This window comes from Eretmochelys imbricata, chromosome 13 (genome assembly GCF_965152235.1).
Source record: "Eretmochelys imbricata isolate rEreImb1 chromosome 13, rEreImb1.hap1, whole genome shotgun sequence".
In the NCBI taxonomy this organism is placed as follows: Eukaryota; Metazoa; Chordata; order Testudines; family Cheloniidae; genus Eretmochelys; species Eretmochelys imbricata.
In genome coordinates, this window is record NC_135584.1 from 38,385,819 (window position 1) to 38,411,211 (window position 25,393).

General features: G+C 58.0%; 1 protein-coding gene across 1 annotated transcript; it reads left to right on the forward strand.

Moving 5' to 3' along the window:
- Positions 1–224: 224 nt before the first annotated feature.
- ADCY4 (adenylate cyclase 4) lies at positions 225–24,407 on the forward strand. The gene is made up of 25 exons (XM_077832080.1): positions 225–377; positions 1,959–2,156; positions 2,742–2,903; positions 3,313–3,462; positions 4,680–4,822; positions 5,034–5,145; positions 6,776–6,903; positions 7,914–8,072; positions 8,609–8,741; positions 9,055–9,237; positions 10,102–10,145; positions 13,653–13,739; positions 14,124–14,193; positions 14,445–14,542; positions 14,939–15,023; positions 15,201–15,338; positions 15,566–15,670; positions 15,817–16,001; positions 16,819–16,903; positions 17,450–17,608; positions 20,124–20,270; positions 20,471–20,578; positions 20,842–20,956; positions 21,504–21,628; positions 24,255–24,407. The coding sequence occupies exons 1-25, from the start codon at positions 225–227 to the stop codon at positions 24,405–24,407; spliced, it is 3,225 nt and encodes a 1,074-aa protein (XP_077688206.1).
- Positions 24,408–25,393: the final 986 nt, after the last annotated feature.

Consider the following 25,393-nt stretch of genomic DNA (forward strand, 5'->3'; position numbering starts at 1 on the left):
GCAACCCCAAAATTCCCTAGGAGGGGCCCCTCCCCCTTTGCCGCATTGGCCCCCCGGATAGAGGGAGGGGAGCCAGTTAACCCTTTCACGCGCGGGGTGGGGGCGCCCCCCAGGGAGGGAAGGGGGCGATCCCTCGGGGGATGCGCAGGGGGGGCCCCGAGCGGTGAGGCTGGGGCAGCCCAGAGGGGCGTGGGCTGGGGAAGGGGGGGTCTCCCCGCGGCAGGATGGGCTGGCGGCGGCGCCCCCCGGCCCAGCGGGAAGAGCGTTTCTACGAGACCTACTACAGCCTGAGCCAGCTGTACCCGCTGCTGGTCCTGCTCCTGCTGCTGCTGGGCACCTGCCTGGCGCTCCTCGCCGCCCACCTGGCCAGCGGCAGGGTGAGGGGCCGGCCGGGGGGCAGGAAGGGGGCCCCGGGAAGGGATGGGGCCACGGTGGAGTCTACTGCTGGGGGTCTTGTGTCCGCTACCGGGCCCCAGTCACGCCCCCTCCCCTTTGCTGCCCCTCTGGGACCTGCTGCTCCCCCCCCCCGCTTCATCCCCACTGCCCCCCCCAGCTTCCCCAATCCAGCCCACGCCGGCCCCTGCCCCTCTTTTCCCCACTGCCCCCACCATGCTCTCCCCGGTCGTCCCCCCCACATCAACCCTTTCTCCACTCAAAGCCCTGGTGGCCTCCGGATCCCAGAGCCCTCTTCCCCGTCCCCCCGCTGTCCCCGGCCCATGACCCGTCCCCCCGCTGTCCCCAGACCTCTGAGCCATCCTCCAGGATCCCCGTCCCTTCCACACCTCTTCTCCCCCTCCCCGGGCCCCCAACCGCGCCTCCCGCCCCTCTCCCGGCCCCCAACCGCGCCTCCCGCCCCTCTCCCCCTCCCCCGGCCCCCAACCGCGCCCCCCGGCCCTCCCCCGGCCCCCAACCGCGCCTCCCGCCTCTCTACCCCCCTCTCCCGGCCCCCAACCGCGCCTCTCCCCCCTCCCGGGGCCCCCAAGCGCGCCTCCCGCCCCTCTCCCCCCTCCCCGGGCCCCCAACCGCGCCTCCCGCCCCTCTCCCCCCTCCCCCGGCCCCCAACCGCGCCTCCCGCCCCTCTACCCCCCTCTCCCGGCCCCCAACCGCGCCTCCCGCCCCTCTCCCGGCCCCCAACCGCGCCCCCGGCCCCCAACCGCGCCCCCCGCCCCTCCCCCGGCCCCCAACCGCGCCTCCCGCCTCTCTACCCCCCTCTCCCGGCCCCCAACCGCGCCTCTCCCCCCTCCCCGGGCCCCCAAGCGCGCCTCCCGCCCCTCTCCCGGCCCCCAACCGCGCCTCCCGCCCCTCTCCCCCTCCCCCGGCCCCCAACCGCGCCCCCCGGCCCTCCCCCGGCCCCCAACCGCGCCTCCCGCCTCTCTACCCCCCTCTCCCGGCCCCCAACCGCGCCTCTCCCCCCTCCCCGGGCCCCCAAGCGCGCCTCCCGCCCCTCTCCCCCCTCCCCGGGCCCCCAAGCGCGCCTCCCGCCCCTCTCCCCCCTCCCCCGGCCCCCAACCGCGCCTCCCGCCCCTCTACCCCCCTCTCCCGGCCCCCAACCGCGCCTCCCGCCCCTCTCCCGGCCCCCAACCGCGCCCCCCGCCCCTCCCCCGGCCCCCAACCGCGCCTCCACCCCAGTCCATCCTCTGAGCTTGCAGGTGCCAGGGGAGGCAGAGGTTGAGGGGGACTGGGGGAGAGGGAGCCAGGTGACCTGGTCAGGCTGGTTAAAAGCCGACCAAGTTGGGGGGCCAGGGGTTTGTCTTCCCCTAGGCTGCCAGCCCCCAGAAATCTTTAGCTGCTCCCCAAAGGGTTAGAGACCAACACCACCACCCAATGGCCAAAGACTGCAGCTGCACACCCTGCGGCTCAGTGTCCCCTAGTGAGCCCCCAGCAGCGCGGTGACCCCCGTGCCCCAAAAGGGCATTGTGGTGGCTGGAATTTCACTCCGCCATGGGTCTGATCCCCAGGAATTCTCCTCCAACCTGAGCTTCCTCATCACCTTATTCGTGGCCCTGGCTGTTTTCTCCCTCATCCTCATCCTGGTCTGCATCGAGAGCATCTTCCAGGAATGCACACGGGTCTTCTCGGCCATCATCTGGGCTTGCCTCCTAGCCATGGGCTACATCTTTGTATTCACCAGCGGCGTGGTCAGTGCCTGGGACCAGGTGAGACCTAGGGGCGGCTGTACTGTACAATGGGCACTAGGGGGCAGCAGAGGGTGGGGGTGGGGAAGGGGCGGCTATACTGTATAATGGGCACTAGGGGCAGCAGAGGGTGCGGGTGGGGAAGGGGCGGCTATATGGTATGATGGGCACCAGGGGGCAGCAGAGGGTGGGGGTGGGGAAGGGGCGGCTATACTGCATAATGGGCACCAGGGGGCAGCAGAGGGTGGGGGTGGGGAAGGGGCGGCTATATGGTATAATGGGCACCAGGGGGCAGCAGAGGGTGTGGGCGGGGAAGGGGCGGCTATACTGTATAATGGACACCAGGGGGCAGCAGAGGGTGCAGGTGGGGAAGGGGCGGCTATACTGTATAATGGGCACCAGGGGGCAGCAGAGGGTGGGGGTGGGGAAGGGGCGGCTATATGGTATAATGGGCACCAGGGGGCAGCAGAGGGTGGGGGTGGGGAAGGGGCGGCTATATGGTATAATGGGCACCAGGGGGCAGCAGAGGGTGGGGGTGGGGAAGGGGCAGCTATATGGAAATAGGGCTCCATGCTGAGACCTGCCTGGCCTGACTCCCCCCTCTAGGTCTCATTCTTCCTCTTCATCATCTTTACTGTCTACACCATGCTGCCCGTGTGCATGCGGGATGCCGTGGTCGCTGGCCTCGCCTCCTCCCTCTCCCACATCATTGTTTTGGGTGTCTACCTGTCAGCTGGGCGGGGGTCGCGGGCTGAGCTGGCTGTGCAGGTGAGAGCCCCCTACCCGCTGCTCCCCTGCGGTCCTTTGTTCCCCCACAGCAACACCTTCCCTCTCTGCCCTGCTGCCCCCTTTCCTTGATTCCCTTCACTGCCCCCTCCTGACCCTTAGCCCAGCTCCTACCCACCCCATGCCCTATTGGTGTCCTGCATTTCCCAGAACCCCCCTTCTTCTAACTTCCCTGTCTCCCCATATTGACCCCTTTCCTAGCTGCGTCCCATCCCCTGTCTCCCACCAATTGTCCTGTAGAGGCTGCCCCCCCCCACACCCTCATCCCCATCTCCATCGCCTCTCCCATCCATCCACCCCCAGTTGCCCCATAGATTCCCAAAGCCATCTCCCTTTTCATGCCCACCTCTGAGCCCCATCTCATCCTCCTCTCTACCCCCACCCCCCACAGCTGCTGGCCAACGCCGTGATCTTCATCTGTGGCAACCTGGTGGGGGCCTATCACAAGCACCTGATGGAGGTGGCTTTGCAGGAGACCTTCCAGGAGACCTTCAAACTCATCCAGTCCCGAGTCAAGCTGGAGTCTGAGAAACGGCACCAGGTGAGGACGGGGGATACCTGCATATTTGTCCCTCTGTCTCACCTTCGCATACCCACTCTGTCCTTCCATCTATCTGATTTCCACATAACCCCTCCATCCATCCACTGATATACCAGACACAGCCCTTCCATCTCTCCCCCTTCTTCATCCATCCCATCTCCAGATTCATACCTTGCAAGCCCAGATGGGATCACTGTGACCATCTCGTTTGAGCTTCTGTACAACACATGCCAGAGACCGACTCCAAAATAATTCCTAGAGCGGATCATCTAGAAGAAACATCCCATCTTGATTTTAAAATTGTCACTGATGGAGAGTCCACCATGCCCCTCGGTCAATTACTCTCACCTTTAAAAATCTGCACCTGATTTCCAGTCTGAATTTATCTAGCTGCAACATCCAGCCATTGGATCGTGTTAGACCTTTGCTAGTCTGAAGAGCCCATTATTAAGTGTTTGTTCCCCACGTAAGTACTGAAAGACTGTGACCGTGTCACTCCTGAACTTTCTCTTTGTTAAACTCAATAGATTCAGCTCCTTGAGTCTATCAATCAAAGGCAGGTTTTCCAACCTTTGAATCATTCTTGTGGCTCTTCTCTGAGGCCTCTCCAACTTATCACCATCCTTCTTGAATGGTGGGCATCAGAAGTGGACACAGGATCCCAGTAACGGTCGCACCAGGGCCAAATCCCAAGGTAAAATTACCTCTCTGCTCCGACTCGAGATTCCCCTGTTGATGCCTCCCAGGGTCCCATTAGCTCTTTTGGCCGCAGGGTGTCAGCTGACTATCCACCACAATTCTTAAATCCTTCTCCGAGTCAAATCTGTGTATCCATGCGTCCAGCCTCCATGCACTGCCCTTCCTCCCCACCCCCATCCGTGCACCCACCCACGCATAGCTTTCCTTCCGTCCATCCGTCCCCATACTCATTGGTCTATCTAATCTCCATACATACCCCTCCCTCCCTCCGCCAGCCCATACACATCCATCACTCCCTCCCTCCTTCCCCATATCCACTCACCCACCTTCTCATCCATCCCTCCCCATCCCCATGCCCATCCATCCACCCACGCATATCTCTCCTTCCCTCCCTCCCTCCATGTACACACCCATCTATCCATCAAACCCCATCTCCATAAATATATATCCATCCATCCATCCCCACCCACCCCTGATGCCTCTCACTCATTCTCTACACCTTCCCTCCCCCCACCCAGGAGCACCTCCTTCTCTCCATCCTACCCGCGTACATCGCCATGGAGATGAAGGCCGAGATCATCGAGCGACTGCGGGACGGGGGGCGGCAGGAAAGTGCAAACAACTTCCACAACCTCTACGTCAAGCACCACAAGAACGTCAGGTACCAAACCCCCCATCCCCACCCCACGCTGCGAGGGGACAGCAGGGCGCAGGGGGGATGGGTGTTGTGAACCCATGATCCCCTTTTATAAGCACCCTATTCTCTGAGGGCTGCCAGGCCGGTGGAGCAGGGTTAGGGCATGTCTCCCCAACTCTCACCCCTGCACCCAGGACCCTGATGCTGTCTCCCCGCTTCCTAACTCCCCCCACAGCATCCTGTATGCCGACATCGTGGGGTTCACAAGACTGGCCAGCGAGTGCTCCCCAAAAGAGCTGGTCCTGATGCTCAACGAACTTTTTGGCAAGTTTGACCAGATCGCCAAGGTAAGACAGCTAGATCTCCCACCTCATCCCCCCCCCTCCCCAAAAAAACCCTCCAGCCTCCCAGAAGCTCCCTACACCTCTGCACCCCTCATCAGTAGACCTCTGACCCCGGCACCTCCCTGGGACCTCTCCACCCCACTGGGGGGCCGTTCCTGCGTCCTGTGGGACCCCCACCACCTCCAGAGACACCCCCCTGAACTCCCTATGGATCCACCTCCTACACCGTCCCAGAGATCAGGCCCCTTCTGTGCCATCCCTACCCTCCTTCACTCCACAGGGTGCCCTTGCACCCCCATGGAAACACCTCCACTCCCTCCCCCCAGGGGGAGATGGGGACCCCTGCCTCCCAGAGATCCACTGTCTCAGACTGAGACCCCTTAGGGACTCCACACCACCTCCAGCTCAAAGACCTCCTACTTTCTCCCGGGGGCCTCCAGGGGACCCCCTCTCCCCTGCACGAAACCCAGATCTCCAAGGATCAGCCAGGGGTCGCAGGAGGGAGGGATTTCACATCTCTGTCATAGACCTGAAGGCCAGAAGGGACCATTGTGATCTAGTCGGACCTCCTGCACACCTCTGTCGTGGCTCAGAGCCCTCCCCGTCTCCAGACATTGGAGATATTTACTATTAGCCGACATGGATGAGGCCGTATGCCTTCGGACGCAACTTTGTCAGACCATCCCCTCCAGAAACTTATCCAGCTCAGTCTTGAAGCCAGTTAGGTCTTTTGCCCCTACTGCTCCCCTTGGGAGTCTGTTCCAGAACTTCACTCCTCTGATGGTGAGAAACCTTCATCTAATTTCAAGCCTAACCTTGCTGGTGGCCAGTTTAGATCCATTTGTTCTTGTGCCAACTTTGCTCCTGAACGTCAGTAACACCTCTCCCTCACCTGGTGTGTTTCTCTCGTGAGCGCTGGCAGAGCAGACCAGCAACTCAGCATGGATTCCCAGTGCAATGCTGGGGCAAACCAAGAGAACGTGATCCTTGGACGTATAGCAGAGGAGCGGCGAGTGTGGGAATGGAGGTGATTTTTGCCTCACTGGGGAGACTGCCATGGGGACACCACATCCAGTTCTGGTGCCCACCTCTTACAAAGGACATTGGGAGCTTGGACCGGGGGTAGAGAAGAGCCACAAAATAATTTCGGGAGCTGGAGAAAATGCCAGAGACATAAAGAGCTCATTCTGTTGAGCTTGTCAACAAGAAGCCTGAGAGATGTGCAAGGACCTCCCTGCGGAGCAAATGTGAGGTACTAAACCCCTGTTTAATCTACCAGGGAAGGAACAAGAACCAGCGGCTGGAAGCTAAAGATGGAGAAATTCAAACTGGAAATAAGGTCTGAATTTCTAAGAGTGGAGGTGATTAACCAATGGAACAAACTCCCAAGGGAGGTGGTGAGGGGCTTCCCCACCTCTTGAAGGTTTCTGATCCAGGCTGGAAGCAACTCTGTTTTGGCCAAACCCAAGTGACTGGGTCACTGCAGGGGGAACTGGGTGAAAGTCCCTGGGTATACAGGAGGTCAGACTGGGTTATCCTATGGTTGCTTCTCTCCTTGAACTCTGAATTTGGGAGGAGAGGACCAGAATTGCCTTGCTATGGAGGACAGACCCTCTCTTCCCCCTCTCTCTAGGACAATGCGTGCATGCGCATCAAGATCTTGGGTGACTGCTACTACTGCGTCTCGGGGCTGCCGGTCTCGCTCCCCAACCACGCACGCAACTGCGTCAAGATGGGATTGGACATGTGCCAGGCTATCAAGTGAGTCCGGATGGCTGCCAAGAGAGATCCACACCTCTGAGAGTATGCTGTGCGGGTGGCCCAGCCCTTGGTTGCTGTGATGGGCTTCAGAGCCTGCTCCAGTGGGCTGCAACCACTCCACTGGGAGGAGAGGTCGATACGCTGGAGGGCAGGGATAGGACACAGAGGGACCTAGACAAATTGGAGGATTGGGCCAAAAGAAATCTGATGAGGTTCAATAAGGATAAGTGCAGGGTCCTGCACTTAGGACGGAAGAACCCCATGCACCGCTACAGACTAGGGACCGAATGGCTCGGCAGCAGTTCTGCGGAAAAGGACCTAGGGGTGACAGTGGACGAGAAGCTGGATATGAGTCAGCAGTGTGCCCTTGTTGCCAAGAAGGCCAATGGCATTTTGGGATGTATAAGTAGGGGCATAGCGAGCAGATCGAGGGACGTGATCGTCCCCCTCTATTCGACATTGGTGAGGCCTCATCTGGAGTACTGTGTCCAGTTTTGGGCCCCACGCTACAAGAAGGATGTGGATAAATTGGAGAGAGTCCAGCGAAGGGCAACAAAAATGATTAGGGGTCTGGAACACATGAGTTATGAGGAGAGGCTGAGGGAACTGGGATTGTTTAGTCTGCAGAAGAGAAGAATGAGGGGGGATTTGATAGCTGCTTTCAACTACCTGAGAGGTAGTTCCAGAGAGGATGGCTCTAGACTATTCTCAGTGGTAGAAGAGGACAGGACAAGGAGTAATGGTCTCAAGTTGCAGTGGGGGAGGTTTAGGTTGGATATTAGGAAAAACTTTTTCACTAGGAGGGTGGTGAAACACTGGAATGCGTTACCTAGGGAGGTGGTAGAATCTCCTTCCTTAGAAGTTTTTAAGGTCAGGCTTGACAAAGCCCTGGCTGGGATGATTTAATTGGGGATTAGTCCTGCTTTGAGCAGGGGTTAGACTAGATGACCTCCTGAGGTCCCTTCCAACCCTGATATTCTATGATTCTATGATCTCTTGTCCTCCCCCAGGAAGCTACGGGATGCCACTGGTGTGGACATCAACATGAGGGTCGGGGTGCACTCGGGGAACGTGCTGTGCGGGGTCATAGGGCTCCAGAAGTGGCAGTATGATGTCTGGTCCCACGATGTGACACTGGCTAACCACATGGAGGCTGGAGGAGTGCCAGGGTGAGAGAGGGGCATGGGGGTGCCCCCTAATGATGCATGGAGGAACGCGTGTGTTTGTGAGTGTTGGGCCGCCACTAGATGGTGAACGGAGGTACTCCATATAGCGTGTGTTTGTGTGTGTGTTTAATGCTGTCCCTGGTGGTGAATGGAGGAACTGCATATCGGTGTATGTTGTGTCATGCTGCCCCCTTATGAGGAATGGAGAAAGTCCATGTAGTGTGTTGTGTTACGTTGTGCTGACACCTAATGGTGCATGGAGGAACTGCATATCCATGTGGCACTGCCCCCAAGTGGCACGTGGAGGAACTGTATGCCGCTGCGCTGCCGCCCTCTCTTGGTGATGGAAGGACTATCCTGCGTCTCTGCGGGGGGTGCTGCCCCCTGAAGGGGAAAGTGGGAATTATGCCGGGAATTTTCAAAGCCTCCCCAGGAGAAACGAGGCATCAGCTTGGAAAAATCACAGCCTGCATAAGTGTGTGTGTGGCAGGCTGCCCCCTACTGGTGCACAGAGGAATTGCATGCCCTCTCTTCAACAGGAGGGTGCATATAACCGAGGCCACCTTGTCTCACCTGGGAGGGGTCTATGCTGTGGAGGAAACCTGTCGCTGGCAGCGTGACCCCTTCCTGAAGGAGAACAAAGTAAAGACTTTCCTGGTCATTGACCCTTGGGTGAGTCGATGGCGACGACAGGACACTTAACTGGTGCTGATGCAAAGATTAGCGCACAAAGGGTTAATGGGGGGGTGGGTGGGATAGGGAGCCTTTCCCCTCTAGGGGGTGCTGGTTCCCATCCAGCCCCTGGGATGGGGGATGGGTTGGTTCAGGGGGGCAGGGAATGGGACACAGAGCCTGTCCCCTCGAGAGGGTGCTGGTTCCCATCCGGGCCCAGGATTGGGGACTGGTTGGCGCATGGGGGGCAGGGAATGGGATAGGGGGTGAGCGTGTCTCTCTCTGGCTGTTCTGTTGTTCTCCATGGCACCAGGTGGGAGCGGAAAGCTGCAACAACACCCTGTCCCCGGTGCCTGGGGAGGGCCAGAAGATGAGGGCGTCTGTCCGTATGACCCGCTACCTGGAGTCCTGGGGGGCTGCCAAGCCGTTTGCCAACCTCAAGCACCTCGATACCATCCCAGCCGATCAGCCAGGATTCACCAGGAACAACCATTCGGTGCGTCCAGCAGGGGGAGGTGTTTGATACAGAGTGAGCCGTGCTGAGCCTCCTCCACACCCCAGCCTTGCTCTCTGCGGCACGGCATCCCCCCAGCGACCCCCTTGGTGCCACTCCTGCAGCCCGGCGCCCCCCTCCTGAGCCCCCCCACCGCACTCCCTGCAGAGCGGCGCCCCCCTACCGAGCCACCCCCACCGCAGTCCCTGCAGCCCGGAGCGCCCCCCCCCCCACCGCAGTCCCTGCAGCCCGGCGCCCCCCTGCCGAGCCCCCCCCACCGCACTCCCTGAAGCCCGGCGCCCCCCTCCTAAGCCCCCCCCCACCGCACTCCCTGCAGAGCGGCGCCCCCCTCCTGAGCCCCCCCCACCGCACTCCCTGCAGCCCGGAGCCTCCCCCCCGCCGCAGTCCCTGCAGCCCGGCGCCCCCCTCCTAAGCCCCCCCCCACCGCACTCCCTGCAGAGCGGCGCCCCCCTCCTGAGCCCCCCCACCGCACTCCCTGCAGAGCCAAGCCCCCATCCACCACACTCCCTGCAGCGCGGCGCCCCCCTGCCGAGCCCCCCCCACCGCAGTCCCTGCAGCCCGTCGCCCCCCTGCCGAGCCCCCCCCCCACCGCACTCCCTGCAGAGCGGAGCCTCCCCCACCACACTCCCTGCAGCCCGGCGTCCCCCTGCCAAGCCCCCCCGCACACACTATTTAACAAACCAGTTCTCAGTTCCTTCACACACCACTAGGGGGCAGCAGCAGAGACTGAGACATGCCGTGCTTTAAAGGGGTAGCACAAGTGGGAGCTGTCTTACTGAGTCCCCCTATAGGGGCAGCACAACACCCCATAAATCTGACCCCCCCCCTTCCCTTTTCTCTCCACAGGAGAGCTCTCTGGGGTCCCTGACCCAGTCGAAGACAGTGGAGCGGTAAGGTGTATCCCCTTCCTGTCCCTTAAAATTTCAGGGGGGCATGACTATCCTGGGGGAGGCAATGAGGGGTGGACTCCTTGTTTGGCCCACAGACGCCTCCCCCTCTGAATCAGCGAACCCCAAACTGTGATGCTCATTCTTCTTCCCCCTCCTTGGCGGATTTGGGGGTCTTGGTTCCAACGGGTAGAGACGGGGGTGATTGTGGGGGGGTTGAGCCTGTCTGGGGTTCAGTGGGGATTGGAGGGTCAGTGTGGAGGTCACTTTAGGGGTCAGGCTGTGGGGAAGTGAGGAATTGGGGGTCAGTGTAGAGGCTGAATTTGGGGGGGTCAGGCTGGGGAAAGCCGGCGAATTGGGGCAGTGTGGGGGAGATATTAAGGAGTTTAGACTTGGGGCACGGTGGGCATTTTTAGGGGGTCAGTGTTGGAGTGATTTTGGAGGTAGTGGGCTGAGTTTGGGGGTTCCCTGGCACTGGTCCCCTATGGCGTATTGGGGCGACCCCCACTACTGCCTCCTGGGGTCACTGTCCCTTACAGCGGGGGTTCTCAATGTTCTGAGGCCCCCCACAACAGGGGGGGAGGGGGAACTCTGGGTCAGGGGGTGAGGTAGGGGTCAGCGGGCTTAAGACATGAGCCAAGGAGGGAGCGCCACCTCCCCACCCTGACTCACCTCAGCAGGCCCCGCAGCCTATCTGGGTTGGGGTGGGGAGGGCTCAGCTCAACCAAAAATTATAACGGAAAGGTTGGGGGGCTCAGCTCAAAAAGGTTGAAAACAGCTCAGGGTGCAGGCGGGGGGTTGCTAGGGGCTGTGTGTGGGCGGGGGATAGCTCAGGGTGCAGGCGGGAGTTGCTAGGGGCTGTGTGTGGGCGGGGGGTAGCTCAGGGTGCAGGCGGGGGGTTGCTAGGGGCTGTGTGTGGGCGGGGGGTAGCTCAGGGTGCAGGCGGGGGGTTGCTAGGGGCTGTGTGTGGGCGGGGGATAGCTCAGGGTGCAGGCGGGAGTTGCTAGGGGCTGTGTGTGGGCGGGGGATAGCTCAGGGTGCAGGCGGGAGTTGCTAGGGGCTGTGTGTGGGCGGGGGATAGCTCAGGGTGCAGGCGGGGGGTAGCTGGGAGCTGTGTGTGGGCGGGGGGTAGCTCAGGGTGCAGGCGGGAGTTGCTAGGGGCTGTGTGTGGGCGGGGGATAGCTCAGGGTGCAGGCGGGAGTTGCTAGGGGCTGTGTGTGGGCGGGGGGTAGCTCAGGGTGCAGGCGGGGGGTAGCTGGGAGCTGTGTGTGGGCGGAGGGTAGCTCAGGGCTGTGTATGGATGGGAGGTAGCTCAGGGGGCAGGGAGGGGGTAGGTTGGGGGCAGGGAGGGGGGTAGTTAGGGGCTGTGTGTGGACAGGGGGTAGCTCAGGGTGAAGACAGGGCAGGTAGCTCAGGGTGCAGGGAGGGGCGAGCTAGGGTGTAACCGTGCCTTTGTGGGTCACAACTAGGATGCCAAATCCAGGACGAACTGCTGAGAAATAGGGCAAACGCAACCCAAAACTGATGGTTATTCTTTTATAAGATAGACCAGACCAGCCACACAAGTAAACTCCTCTTTCCCCACACTGGCTAACAGGAGAACATAACGGCAGTTTCCTCAGGCATTCCAGCTCTTACATCCCCACCAAAAGTCCTGGATTCAGAGATGAGTGGTTCTTTGCCACCAGGCTCCTCAAATAATCGGTTCTCCAGATCCCAAAGGACCAGCCACACACCCAGGTCAATCTATAATTTCGATCTTACCCAGAAATCACGCTCATGCCAGTCCTTTAGCATCTAACATTTTTAAAGGTTTATTCCTCAAAAGAACGAAAAATGAGAGTTCAAGTTGGTTGAAGGGATCCATGACACCCAGTCCTGGCCAAGTTCCTGGTTCAGGCTTGTAGCCGTGATGGGCTAAACTGCCGGCCGAAGACAAGTCTCCGTAGTGCGTCCACAGCTGGGGTGGGTCATTCAGGCCTTTGTTCCGAGCTTCCGGTTGTAGCAAAGTCCCCCCAGCGGTTGAAGCAGGACTGAAGACAAAGTGGAGAAGATGCAGCTGCCCTGTATAGTCTCTTGCCGTGCGGCCTCTGCTTCCTTTGTTTCCAACACAAGCTGGCCCGCACCTGGCTGGGAAGCCTGAGCTCTCTCCATGGGCGGGCCCCTGCAGGCCTGGCTGAGTCCCCAGGCCTGTCTGCCTTCTCTCAATGGGTCGATTGGGGTGGTGTGGTCCTCAGTGGGCATCCGGCAGGCTAGGCAGAGCTGACGCCAGCTTGTCGGGGGGTGTCACCCAGAAGCACAGCCCAAGTTTGAAACACAGACGTACCGCCATGTCTATAACTCATAGGGCAACGGTGGTACAAACATGTAAGCTAGAGTATCATATCTGGCAAATGAGAACCTTTTTGCAGATATCTTACATGGCCTATCGGGCTGTGACAGGTGTCCCAGTGGCGGTCATTCAGTTAGGGGGAACTGCCGAGAATGGGGCAGATAATCCCCATAAAGCTGGTGGGTATTCCAATACTTAGAACGTCACATACAAAAATGATACATGCATGCAGATGGCGTAGTCATAACCAGCGAATCAAACCCTGTTCACAGACACCTCTCTTGACAGCCTTTGTCCAGTATTTGCTGCAAATATAGAACAGTGGTTGCAACAATGATCTGTATGCTCATATTCTAATCGGATAACATCACCTAGGTAGCTCAGGGTGCAGGGAGGGGGTAGCTGGGGCTTTGTATGGATGGGGGTAGCTCAGGGTGCAGGGAGGGGGTACCTAGGGGCTGTGTATGGGCAGGGGGTGTAGCTCAGGGTGCAGGGAGGGGGTAGCTCAGGGCTGTATATGGAGGATGGTAGCTCAGGGTGCAGGGAGGGGGTAGCTCGGGGCTGTGTATGGACGGGGGGGTGTAGCTCGGGGCTGTGTATGGACGGGGCGGGGGTGTAGCTCGGGGCTATGTGCCAGGAGGGCTCCCCTGCAATCCCTCTTCCCCAAGGGCTCTGCCAGCCAGGGAGCTGGGTCCCCCACCCCAGTGGCTCTTATGGGCTGCGGGAGCAAAGGGGGCTGGGAGCTGAGGAGCAGCCTCAAAGCCCACCAGCGATAGCTGAGGGAACGCGGCTGCCTGCCCCATGGCACCAGCCAGAGCAGCAGCTGCCCCACACTGCCCAGCTGTGGCTTCCCGCCTCTGACCGGGCCAGGGAGCGGGGTGAGAAGGAGGTGGACCAGGGGCATGGAGCTGCCTTGCTCTTGCACGGTAGCCTGGTGGGGGGCATCGCCCCCGTGTCTCCCCAACTCTGCCCATGGGCTCGGGGCTCCAGAATTCAGCCCAGCTGCTCCCGCCTCCCACCGCACGGCTCCTGGCTTCAGCCCTGTGGGAGGTGCTGGGGCTTGGGCTCTGGATTCTAGCCGCAGGGCCCCACGGGACCCCTGTTGAGAACTGCTGTCTTACAGGGTGCTCTCTCCCCTCCCCCACGTCTCCCTCCCCCACCCCCCGTTCTATTTTCAGGGTTCGTTCCCCCAAGGGGCCGGATGAGGAGCTCGATGGGGTAGATGAGAAATTTTTCCAGGTGTTGGAACAGCTCAACTCCCAGAAGTAGGGTCCTGGGGTGTGGAGGGGGGGCAGATGGGGAGGGGCAGGAGGGGGGACCTTGGGGTAGATGGGGAGAAAAGGGTGCGGAGGGGAGAGGGAGGAGGGTCTGGGGTATTGGGGAACTGGGAAGCGGGGAGAAAGAGGGAGCAGGTGGGACGTAAGAGAAGGTGCCATGGGGGGCAGGACACAGGGGGTGAGGAATCAGTGCAGGGGAAAGGCAGAGGGGGAAGGGTGCATGGGGCGGGAGGGAAGAGAGGAGCAGCGAGGAAGAGGATGGGGGCAGAGGCTGGGATTGGGTGCTGGGGCTGGGGTATGTGTGTATCTGGGGGGCGGAGGCAGGGGGGAGTCCCAGACCCCACCCACTCCCCTCTCTCCACCCTGTTTCAGGCAGTGGAAGAAGTCAGAGGATTTTAACCGCATCACCCTGTACTTCAAGGAGAAACTCATGGAGAAGGAGGTGAGCTGGGCTTCCCGATGGGCGAGGGGGCACTGCCAGGGTGGAAGCTCAGAGCCCCCAGGGCAAGCAGGGCACCAACCCCGTGTGACGGCTGACTTGGGATGCTCTGCCCCATGGGCCCCCTGGTGGCCAGTGTCCCTCCTGCAGCTCTCTCTGCCCCCCCCCCCCCCCACGCAGGACCCACTCTCTGCCCCATGGGCCCCCTGGTGGCCACTGTCCCTCACTGCAGCTCTCTCTTTCTCACCATGTAGTATCGACTCTCAGCTCTGCCTGCCTTCAAGTACTACACGGCCTGCACCTTCCTGGTCTTCCTCTCCAACTTCCTCATCCAGATGCTGGTGGCCCACAAGTGAGGATGAGAGAGGGGTTGGGATCCCCTCAATCCTGACCTGCAGCCCCTTGCAAGCCCAGCCCTGGGCTCCCCCACCATTGCACATGGATTGTCTGAGCCAACCGGAGTCATGTCCCAGCCCTGAGCCAAGGAACCGCAGAGTCATAAATCATCCAACTGGTGCTAATGGGACAGAAATGCCTCCTGAACTTGTCATCACCGGGGCTTCCCTCTCTAACCCCCCTCCACAGCTCTGCCGGTGCCCCTCAATCCCGACCCAGAGCCCCCTGATAGCCCAACCCTGGGCTCTTCCCCCCACAGCTCTGCCGGTGCCCCTCACTCCTGACCCGCAGTCCCTGCTAGCCCAGCCCGGGGGTCCCTATTATTTCTAGTTTGTCTTCTGTTCTCCTCCAGGACCCCAGCTCTAGGAATCTCCTACGGCATCTCCTTCTTCCTCTTCATCCTCCTCCTCTTCACCTGCTTCGCTGGGAACCTGGCGGTAAGTGAGATGAGCAGGTCACTGCTGTGGGGAAGCTCACAGCTCCAGAGTTGCCCTTGTATTCTCCCCCCTCCCAACATGCCCCAGCTAGGGAAATCCCTCGTCCCTTCAGCTCCTGGCTGGGGGCTATCTAACCCTCCCCTCTCCCCGCACTCTCCCATCTGCCTGCTCTCCCAGAAGTGCTTCCAGAAAGGCCCCAAGATGCTGTACTGGGTGCCCTCCCTCTCCACGGCCGTCTGCACCCAGCCCTGGCTCCGGGTCACCCTGGGCGTCACCACCATCCTGGTCGTCCTTACCATGGCTATGTTCAACTTCGTGAGTAACCAAAGGAGGGGGCGTTCTCTCCCCAGGTCTGGGAGAGGAGTGGGGTCTAGTAGAGCAGAGGGGCTGGGCTCCAGGACTCCTGGGTTCTATCCCCGGCTCTGGGAGGGGAGTAGGGTCTAGTGGTTAGATTGGGGTGGGGATGGGAGCCAGGTCTCCTGGGTTCTATCCCCAGCTGTATCCCTCTTGCTGCTTACGATTACCTCCTCCTCTTTGAGCAGTTCTTCATACCCACGCCCTGGTGTCCTCCACCATCCCACAATCCCGCGGTGCCGGTGAACGCCACACGGGAATCTCCCTCAACCGATTCCTTATTCAGCATTCCGGTAAGCTTCATGCCCCAGTGGGATGCTGTCGCTCTTGAAGGTGGACTTGGGAAGGTCTTTAACTCCCCACCCCCCTTGTCCCTTGCCCTGCCCCCTTCCCTGTGCCCCACCCCTTCCCCCCATGCCCCTCCCCCTTGCCTCCACAGTACTACGTTTACTGTTGCATCCTGGGACTCCTCTCCTGCTCCCTCTTCCTCCACATGAATTTTGAACTCAAGCTCCTGATGCTGACGCTTTGCCTGGTGATCTACAACGTCCTCTTTCTCCACAGCCACGCCTGGCTCTCCGACTGCTACGTCGGGCGCCTCTACCCCAACCAGACCGTGCTCCGGTAACTGCTGGGGCGGTGCCCCTGCAGCGCCCCCTAGGGCAAGCACTGACCGTTGCGGGAGAGCACCCCCAACTGCGCCCCCACCCTGCTCCCTGCAGCACAGCACCCCCTAGGGCCAGCCCTGACTGCGTGGAGGGAGCGCCCTCTGCTGAGTCTCCGCCCCCAGCTCCCTGAAGCGCAGCGCCCCCTAGTGTCTCACTGGGGCCAGCACTGATGGCCAGGGTAGAGCGCCCCCTACATAGCCCCTGCCCCAGCAGAACCCAGAAGTCTTCCACTCAAACGCAACGCAGTCCTGCTTAGCCAGTCCGAGCTGGGCCCAGGTCTGCTCTCCGCTTAGGGTTACCAGATGTCCGGTTTTCTACCAGAAAGATGTACTGACCGGACACTACAAGTCCGGTAACCCGTGGCGGGAGGCAAGGAGGGGAGGCACCAGGTCGTCAACCCGTGCCATCCCCTGCTCAGCCACGGCCACCTCCTATGGCTTGTGAGCAGGCAGGCAGGCTCTGCACCAGACTGCAGCTCCGGAGCAGAGGGAGCCCAGGGCGGGGAGGTGGCGGAGAGGATCCGGCTAGGAGGAAGTGGGAGGAGAGAGGGGAGCGAGCAGGGCCTTGGGGGAAGAGACAGAGAAGTGGGCAGGGCTTTGAGGGAAGAAGCTGTGCGAGGGGCATGGCTGGGGTCTCGAGGAAACACATGGAGCAGGGTCAGGGCCTCGAGGGAAGAGGCGGGGCATGGGTACAGCATGGGGTACTGGTTGTCAGCAATTAGAAAGTTTGGCAACGCTCTCTCTGCTACCTGGTCTCTCTCCTTCTGCCCACAGGCCAGGGGTCCTGAAGGAACCCAAGCTGATGGGAGCCGTTTCCTTCTTTGTCTTCTTCTTCACCCTGCTGGCCCTGGCTAGACAAGTGAGTCACAGGGCCCCCTAGGGGTGGGGCACTGCCACCCCAGATGCCTGGGTCCTATTCCCCTCCCAGTTTCTCGCCCTGTGGGGCTGAGAGCTGCAGGGCCCACTGGGGACCTCCCCTGGGTTCCCTTCTCTATCCTAGTTTGTCCTGCTGCGGTGCCCCTGGGGTGAGCACCTGGTACTGCAATCCAGGACACCTGGGTCCAGTCTCCCATCCCAGTCTGTTGTGGTGCAAGCCGCCTAGAAGAAAGTCTCCTGTACTGCTGTCCCGGACACCTGGGTCCCACTCTCTCCCTGGGTGCTGGGAGCTGCAGTGCCCCTACAGGTGAGTGCCCTGCACTTCCATCCCAGGGGCCTGGGTCCCATTCCTTGTCCCAGGCTCCCCCCCCCAGGTGCTGGGAGTTGAATGCTATCCTGGATGCCTGGGACCCCTCCCAGTTGCTCCTACTGGGTGCTGGGAAGTGCAGGGCCCATTAGGGTGAGAACCGCCCCTCTCCGGGACTGAGGGGCCTGATGGGCCCGGCCCCTTTGTCTCTCTCTCTCGAAGAACGAGTATTATTGCCGTCTTGACTTCTTGTGGAAGAAGAAGTTCAAGAAGGAGCGTGAGGAGATCGAGACCATGGAGAACCTGAACCGTGTCCTGCTGGAGAATGTGCTCCCGGCCGACGTGGCACAGCAATTCATCGGCCAGAACCGGCGTAACGAGGTCAGCCTGGCTGCGTGCCTCCCCTTTAACGGGGGAATTTCTGACTGCCACCATTCAATTCTCCAATGCTGCCACCCGGTGGCCAAGCTGGGGACTGCAGCCAGAAGGAAGTGGGCTAATGATTCATAGAATTTCCCCAAGTTTAAGGCCGGAAGGGACTGTTAGGTCAGCTAGTCTGACTTCCTGTGGAACATAAGTCACTGATCTTCACCCAGGTACCACTGTACTGAGCCCAGCTTGGGTTAGACCAAAGTGTTTCAGTCCTTGGGAGGCTAAACTGTTGTGGCCACTGGAGAGATTGAGGTACTGCCAATGCCCGAGGACCCTGCAATGGCAGGAATTTGATTTGGTAACATGAGCCGAGGTGATGCCGGCAGGCATCCCACGCCCTATGCTTCAGAGGAAGGTGAAAACTCGCCCCAGATCCTTGCCAATCTGACCTGGAGGGAGGTTCCTTCCCCACCACAAATCTGGTGACCCAGAGCATGTGCTCCAGACTAACCAGCCAGGCATCTAGACCCAGGGTTCTCTGAACCACCTCAGAGCCCTGGTCCACCCCAATGTCCCATCTGCAGCTGTGGCCAATCCCTGATACTTCAGAGGAAGGTGAAAAAATGCCATGGAATGCATCTGGCTAATTATGCATTGAGGGGGAAAAGAATCTGACCTCTGCATTCCCCATCCTGGTCCCGTCTCCCTGGGGCTGAGAGCTGTGGGTCCCATAGGGATGTCACTTTGGATGTCAGGGTCCCATTCTCCATCACACTCCCCCTGTGGGGCTGAAAGCTGTGGGACCCATGGGGATGTTGTCCCAGATCTCTGGGTCCCATTCCCCATGCTACTCCCTCACCTGTGGTGCTGAGAACAGCAGGGCCCATAGGAGAACTCTCCTGGATGCCTGGGTCTCATTCCTGAGATCCTGACATGACGTGTGTCCATATACATTTGCCAACATATGGACACTCAGTTCCTATTGAAATTATTGGGATTTAGGACCGTAGGACTGGAAAAGGCCTCCTGGGTCACCGAATGCAGGTCCGGCTACCTCAGATAGCCCTGTCTTCCCTATTGAGCACCATCCTCACACTACTATAGGGTTTCCCCACCACCACCAGTCCTATTAGAGGCTGTTCCAGAACCTTCTTTGTCTGATGGTCAGAAACCTTCTCATCTTCTCCAGCCTCAGTTGCTCCCTTGTTAGTTTAGCCCATTTGTTCTTGTGCCAGCATTGTCTTTTAGTTTCATTAGCTCTTCCCCGGCCCTGGTGTTTCCCCCGATGCATTTACAGAGAGCAATCAGCCTATGTTTCAAGCTAAATAAACCCAGCTCTTTTTCCTCTTGTCGGACTGGCTCTCCATTCCCCCGATCATCCTTGCCGCCCTTCTCTGCATCTGGTCTAACTTGAATGAGTTTGAGCTAGCGAATCATGCTGGCTGGTTTGAGCATCTCAACAGCTGCTGTTGAATTGCTCTTGTGGGGTCTGTGTGTGGTGGTGTAGTGGAATCTTTTTGGTGTGATGTTGTTGAGTGGGGCAGTGGTTGCGTTGGGTGGGTCATAATATTGGTTGTGTTGGGTTTTGTTTCATGCGAGGTGATGGATAGGTTCAGGAGGCTATGGTGGTCTGGTGGGGTTTTGCTTTGGGTTGTGGTGTAGCAGGGGGCTGGTTGGTTGGGTGGGTGGGTTGTCTGGGTTTGGTGGGTAGTGTTGGTTGGGGCTGGCTGGGTTTCACTGACTGTGTTGGTTTGCTGTGGTGCACTGTGTCAGTTGGTGGTGTTTGGGTTTGACTGGTTGTGATGGTAGGTGTGTTCGCTGGAACCGGGTCGCTGGAGTGGGCTCTGCTGGCTGACTGGGATGGGCTGCGTTTGGATTAGTTGGATGGGTTTGGTGGCTGCTGTGTGTATTGAGAATGTTTGGGTTTGGTTGGCTTTGGTGCACTGCGTGTGTTGGGGGTGTTTGGGTTTGGCTGGCTGTGGTGAGGGGTGTGTTGCTGGAGTTGGCTAACTGTGGTGGGTTGTGTTGACTGGGGTGGTTGGGTACATGCTGGTGGCTGTGTCCGCTGGGGATGTTTGGCTTTGATTGGCTGTGGTGATCAATACGTTGGTTGAGTTTGGATAGCTGTGTTGGTTGGTGGTGGGGTCTACAATGGACAGTGGGGGTGTGGTTTGATAGGCTGTATTGTTTGGGAGTGGTTGGGTTTGTATGGCTGTGCTGCTTGGAGCTGGCTGGTCGTGGTGGGCTCAGGTGGGCGGTATTGATCGTGGTGGCCGGGTGTACTGCCAGGGGATGATGGTTGGGGTTGGTGGACTATATTGGCTGTACTGATTGTGGTGGTTGGATAGGTTTAGTGAGGTCTGTGTTGGTTGGGGGTGGTTGCGTTTGGTTGGTGGTAGGGTTGGCTGTGGTAGGTGGGTTTTGGCTGTGGTTTGATTTGCGTCTATCTGCCCTGTCCACGCTCTGTGTGAAGTTATCAGAAAGTGATGCACTGTCTCTCTCTCCCACCCACCCTCCCTTCCAGGACCTTTACCATCAATCCTATGACTGTGTCTGCGTCCTCTTCGCCTCCATCCCTGACTTCAAGGAGTTCTATTCTGAGTCCAATGTCAACCATGAAGGACTGGAGTGCTTGCGGCTGCTCAACGAGATCATTGCAGATTTTGATGAGGTCCGAGGCGGTTCAGATGAGATCTGGGCACTGGAAAGTGGGCAGCATCTCAGCCCATAGTTAATGGGTCATGGGGCCGATCTGGGGCAGAGGGCTTCTGTCTCAATAGAGCTGGTTGGGCTGAGGATCCAATCCAGGGGAAGTAGGGAGAGTGAGATGGGCTGAATGGACCAATGACTTCGTTATTTCCAATCCTGCAGCTGCTCTCGAAGCCAAAATTCAGTGGCGTGGAGAAGATCAAGACCATTGGCAGCACCTACATGGCAGCTACGGGATTAAATGCCACTTCTGGCCAGGACAATCAGCAGGTACCTCCTTTTTCTCTCCTTTCCAGAGCTCCAACCAAGTGTTCCCCAGTTTCCCAGAACCCCTTGGGGCTGGGTGACAGCTCCTGAGCTTCCCCTGTGTCCCATCTCTCTCAGACCCTTGCTCATCTCCTGGACATATGCTCTGATGGTGGGTTGACTGTTTTCTCATTGGTTGTGGGTGGGGTTAGGCATTGGTTCCCTGATTGTGTTTGGTGGATTTTCCTCCTCCTCCCACTGTGGTGGTGGTGGGGTTTACCCTTCAGGATGCCGAGAGGAGCTACACCCATCTGGGCATCATGGTGGAGTTCGCGGTGGCCCTGATAGCCAAGCTGGATATCATCAATAAACACTCCTTCAACACCTTCAAACTCCGTGTGGGTGAGTCCCCTCCAACCTAGATCAGGAACTATCTCCCCCAGGCTCTGCAACCTTTGCTGTCCATTGGATGTGGCCAGCATTGGCATGGCCAACGTTGACCCTGCTGGTTGACCGTGGCTGACGGCCAGTGTTGGGCCTGTTGGTTGGCCTTGCAGGTTGGGCACACCAACTATGGCCAATGTTGATCTCACTCAACTGGCCGTGCTTCCCCAGTTTCCAGTGATGACCCAACCCACTTGACCACATGCGCAATGACCAGTGTTGACCCTTCTCAGATGGCTGATTTGGGGATATGTGACTGGGGAGGAACAATGTAGGGATTTGGGGAAATGTGTTTGGTATTTGGGTGTCAGGATTTCAACATTGGGTGCTGGAATGTTGATGTTTGGTGCTGGGATTTCAGAGGTGTTCCAACAGACTGTCATCCTAGATAATTTTTGAGGCTCTCATGAAATGTACACGTGGTCTCACCCTGCACAAATCTTACTAGCTGTGTCCCCCATCCTCCTACATTTGTCTCTCTCCCACCTTCCCACATCCTTTCCAGGTATAAACCATGGCCCAGTGGTGGCTGGTGTGATTGGAGCCCAGAAACCACAGTATGACATTTGGGGAAACACAGTGAATGTGGCGAGTCGCATGGAGAGCACCGGAGTGCTGGGGAAGATCCAGGTCTGAGGAATGATGCAGTGTTGCCTACTTAGCAACTTAGTGACTTTTTAGTTTCCCTAGCGAGAAAATAAGTGTCAAAGTGACCAGTGACAAATCTAGTGACTTTCACTGCCCATTGCAGTGACATTCAGAGAAAGACGTTACCAATGTGTGTAGTCACAAAATCATTCACAAGCAGCTCGATAGTGTTAATCAAATCCATTCCATGCTCTTCTTACTACATTCTATTGCACACCAGGTCAATATCATCAGGTCTCAGCTGAGCATGTCCTCGGAAGGAATCACATTCCAGGGCTGTCAACTCTAGGGTACAGATGTGGGGACCTGCATGAAAACCTCCTAAGCTTACTTTTACCAGCTTAAGTTAAAACTTCCCCAAGGTACAAACTATTTTACCTTTTGCCCTTGGACTTTCGCTGCCACCACCAAATGTCTAACCGGGTTTATTATTGGGAAAGAGTTGTTTGGACACGTCTTTCCCCCAAAATCCTACCAAAACCTTGCACCCCCCTTCCTGGGGAAGGTTTGATAAAAATCCTTACCAATTTGCATAGGTGACCACAGACCCTAACCCTTGGATCTTAAGAACAATGAAAAAGCAATCAGTTTCTTACAAGAAGAATTTTAATAGAAGAAAAAGTAAAAAGAATCATAGATTCATAGATATTTAGGTCAGAAGGGACCATTATGATCATCTAGTCTGACCTCCTGCACAATGCAGGCTACAGAATTTCACCCACCTCTGTAAAATCAGGATGGTAAATACCTTACAGGGTAATTAGATTCAAAACATAGAGAATCCCTCTAGGCAAAACCTTAAGTTACAAAAAGACACAAAAACAGGAATATCCATTCCATTCAGCACAGCTTATTTTCTCAGCCATTTAAAGAAATCATAATCTAACGCATCTCTAGCTAGATTACTTACTAAGTTCTCAGACTCCATTCCTGTTCTGTCCCTGGCAAAAGCATCACCCAGACAGACCCAGACCCTTTGTTTCTCCCCCCTCCAGCTTTGAAAGTATCTTGTCTCCTCATTGGTCATTTTTCAGAGTAACAGCCGTGTTAGTCTGTATTCGCAAAAAGAAAAGGAGGACTTGTGGCACCTTAGAGACTAACCAATTTATTTGAGCATAAGCTTTCGTGAGCTACAGCTCATTGAATGCATCCGATGAAGTGAGCTGTAGCTCACGAAAGCTCATGCTCAAATAAATTTGGTTAGTCTCTAAGGTGCCACAAGTCCTCCTTTTCTCATTGGTCATTGTGGTCAGGTGCCAGCGAGGTTATCCTAGCTTCTTAACCCTTTCCAGGTGAAAGGGTTTTTCCTCTGGCCAGGAGGGATTTTAAAGGTGTTTACCCTTCCCTTTATACTTATGACAAGAGCGTCTTGGGCTGAGATCATTATAATCTTCAGGCGAGGAACAGAAGTTCGTGGAGGCTAATTAAATACTTTGCTAAAGCCAGGGACACTTTGGTGAGAGCAGCACATTCGCCAGGGCCTGTGTGTTCTTTCTCCCTGCTCCGTAGTAGGTAGCCCAGCCTGTGATGCAGGGAAAGCCGGCTAATGAAGTGAGCAGGGCGGGCGAGGCAGGTTAGCCAGCGAGGAGAGCTGCATGGATGGAAGATGGGGTGGGATGAGATGGGGCCATGTGCCCCAATGGGGCAGGGGGCACCGTTGCCTTCAGGGATGAAGCCCTTACTACAGGCTCAAAGGTGGAGCTAGCTTGATTTTGGTTCCTCTTTACTCCTTCCCTTGGCATGGCCTGGGTTTAGTGGCCCAGCTGTTTTCAGAAACGAAACCCCGGCAGTGGGGGGAAGGGGTCCGGCTAGCAGACTTTTTTGTTTTTAAATCTACTTTCTTGGCTCCCTGCAGTGCTGAGCTCAGGTCAGGCAAATGCCCTCTTCCCCCTGGCTCTGGGCCCTCCCTTTCACTCACCTGCTGGCTCAAATCCAGGCTGGCAAGACGAGGCTCAGCTGAAATGAACCAACCCCAGCCGCCCTGGCTGTAGTGTACAGAGAGCCCTTCCCAATGCGCAGAGGGCTGCGGTTTCCTTCCCAATGCGCAGAGGGCGCCCTCCTGATGACGACTGTACTGGTGTAGTTGCTTCTGGTGTGCAACAGAATGTAATAAGAAGAGCCTGGAATGGATTTGATTAACACTATCGAGCTGGTTGTGAATGATTGTGTGACTATACTCACCTGTGTGTGTGTGTGATTCTCTGTTGAATTCTCTGGAAATCTGGTTCGGTGACATTTTTGACCCCTTTTGAGTGCTTCAGCAGCCGCATCTAGCGACTTCTCAGGGTTTGTCTGGTGCCTTCCTGCTATATGGAGTTGGCAGCACTGTCGTGGGGGGCACTGCTGTGGGGTAGCTCACCGCACTAGGGTCCCTCGCTGGGCATGCAGTGGGGAAGCTCACACCGGAGGGAAGAAAGTGGGGGGAGCAGGGTGGAAGTGTGGTCCCCAACCTCACCTAGGCCCTACCTGTCATGACCTACTCAGGGACCATGGCATCGCTATGGGGAAGCTTGCAGCACCAGAATCCCTCCAGCCTGGGAGCTCGGACAGATGCTGAAATTACAAGGCTAATTTTCTCCCTTCCCTCCTTTACTCCTCCTCCCCCCAGGTCACAGAAGAGACAGCCAGGGCCCTGGAGACCCTGGGTTACACCTGCTACCTCCGTGGGATTATCAAGGTCAAGGGCAAAGGCCAGCTACGGACATACTACGTCTGCACCGACCTGTCCCGCTCTGGCCTGCAGGCCCCCATGCTCAGCTGAGAGCTTCCCTCCCTCTCCCTCCCCCGGACAAATGGACACAGCACGGCCTACAGAGGGCTGGTCTCCTTCTGTCCCACTGCAGTACTTCCTCTCCACCACTGGGGGGAGCTGGCACAGGAGCCTGATGGCTTTGCATTCATCCCACTCATGTCATGACTTGATGCCTGGACTCAGTCTTTCACAATGAGACAAGCGAAGGGCTGCGGGAGACTTTGGGGGGGCAGCTCACAGGGCAATGAACCCCACCTGAAGGAGGCATGGAAGGGGAGCTGTTTTGAGGTGGATGGGGTTCAGAAGGGAATGACACCCCTGAAGAGCTGGGTGAGAGAACATGGGGGTACAGGGAGAGTTCGGAATAACACGATCCCCCTCAGTGAGGGGCTGGGGGAGCCAGATGAGGAGAGTCCCCCCTCTTCCCCTTTAATCCCTCTTCCTTGAAGCCGGCCCACCCCCACCCCCCAGGCCCCAAATGTGCTGTGGTCTCAGCCTCATCTGTGTATGTGCTTCCTGTTACCCAAGATCAGTGGCAGGAAACCGCGGCTTCCGGAGAGACCAGAACTGGCTTCCCCGGGAAGATCATCCTTCCCCAGGGTGTGCCAGGGCCTGCAGGGCAGGGGAGGTTTAAGTGGGGATTGTGTGTGCAGAGTAGGGAGGGAGTGTGTGTGTGTGTGAGTGTGTAGGGGGAATTTCCTATAGCTTTAGTATAGGCAGGGCCATTAGTCAGCCTGATTGCCTGGCAGCCTGCCAGTATAAGACCCCGGTTTCTGATGATCTTGCTGAACTCACGCTGAAATTTCCCACACCGGGCTAATTTTATTTTATTTTATTTTCTGGAAAGTTTCAGCCCACTAAGTTCAGCCGTTTCGGAGAACGAGGCGAGTGAAAAATCTACTCTGGCGAGCTTTTCTTTCAGCCGCCCTAGTGCCCCCTTGCTTCAGAGCAGGAACTTGGAAATTTGGCAGCTAAGAGCCTCTGCCCATTCGGTC

What these genes read in the sequence shown, in the direction of transcription:
- ADCY4 (XM_077832080.1), top strand. Translation starts at nt 225, where the DNA reads ATGGGCTGGCGGCGGCGCCCCCCGGCCCAGCGGGAAGAGCGTTTCTAC. An exon ending in ATTCCTTATTCAGCATTCCG is followed by an intron (nt 15,671 to 15,816) that starts GTAAGCTTCATG and finishes TTGCCTCCACAG; the next exon opens with TACTACGTTTACTGTTGCAT. An exon ending in GCCAGAACCGGCGTAACGAG is followed by an intron (nt 17,609 to 20,123) that starts GTCAGCCTGGCT and finishes CCTCCCTTCCAG; the next exon opens with GACCTTTACCATCAATCCTA.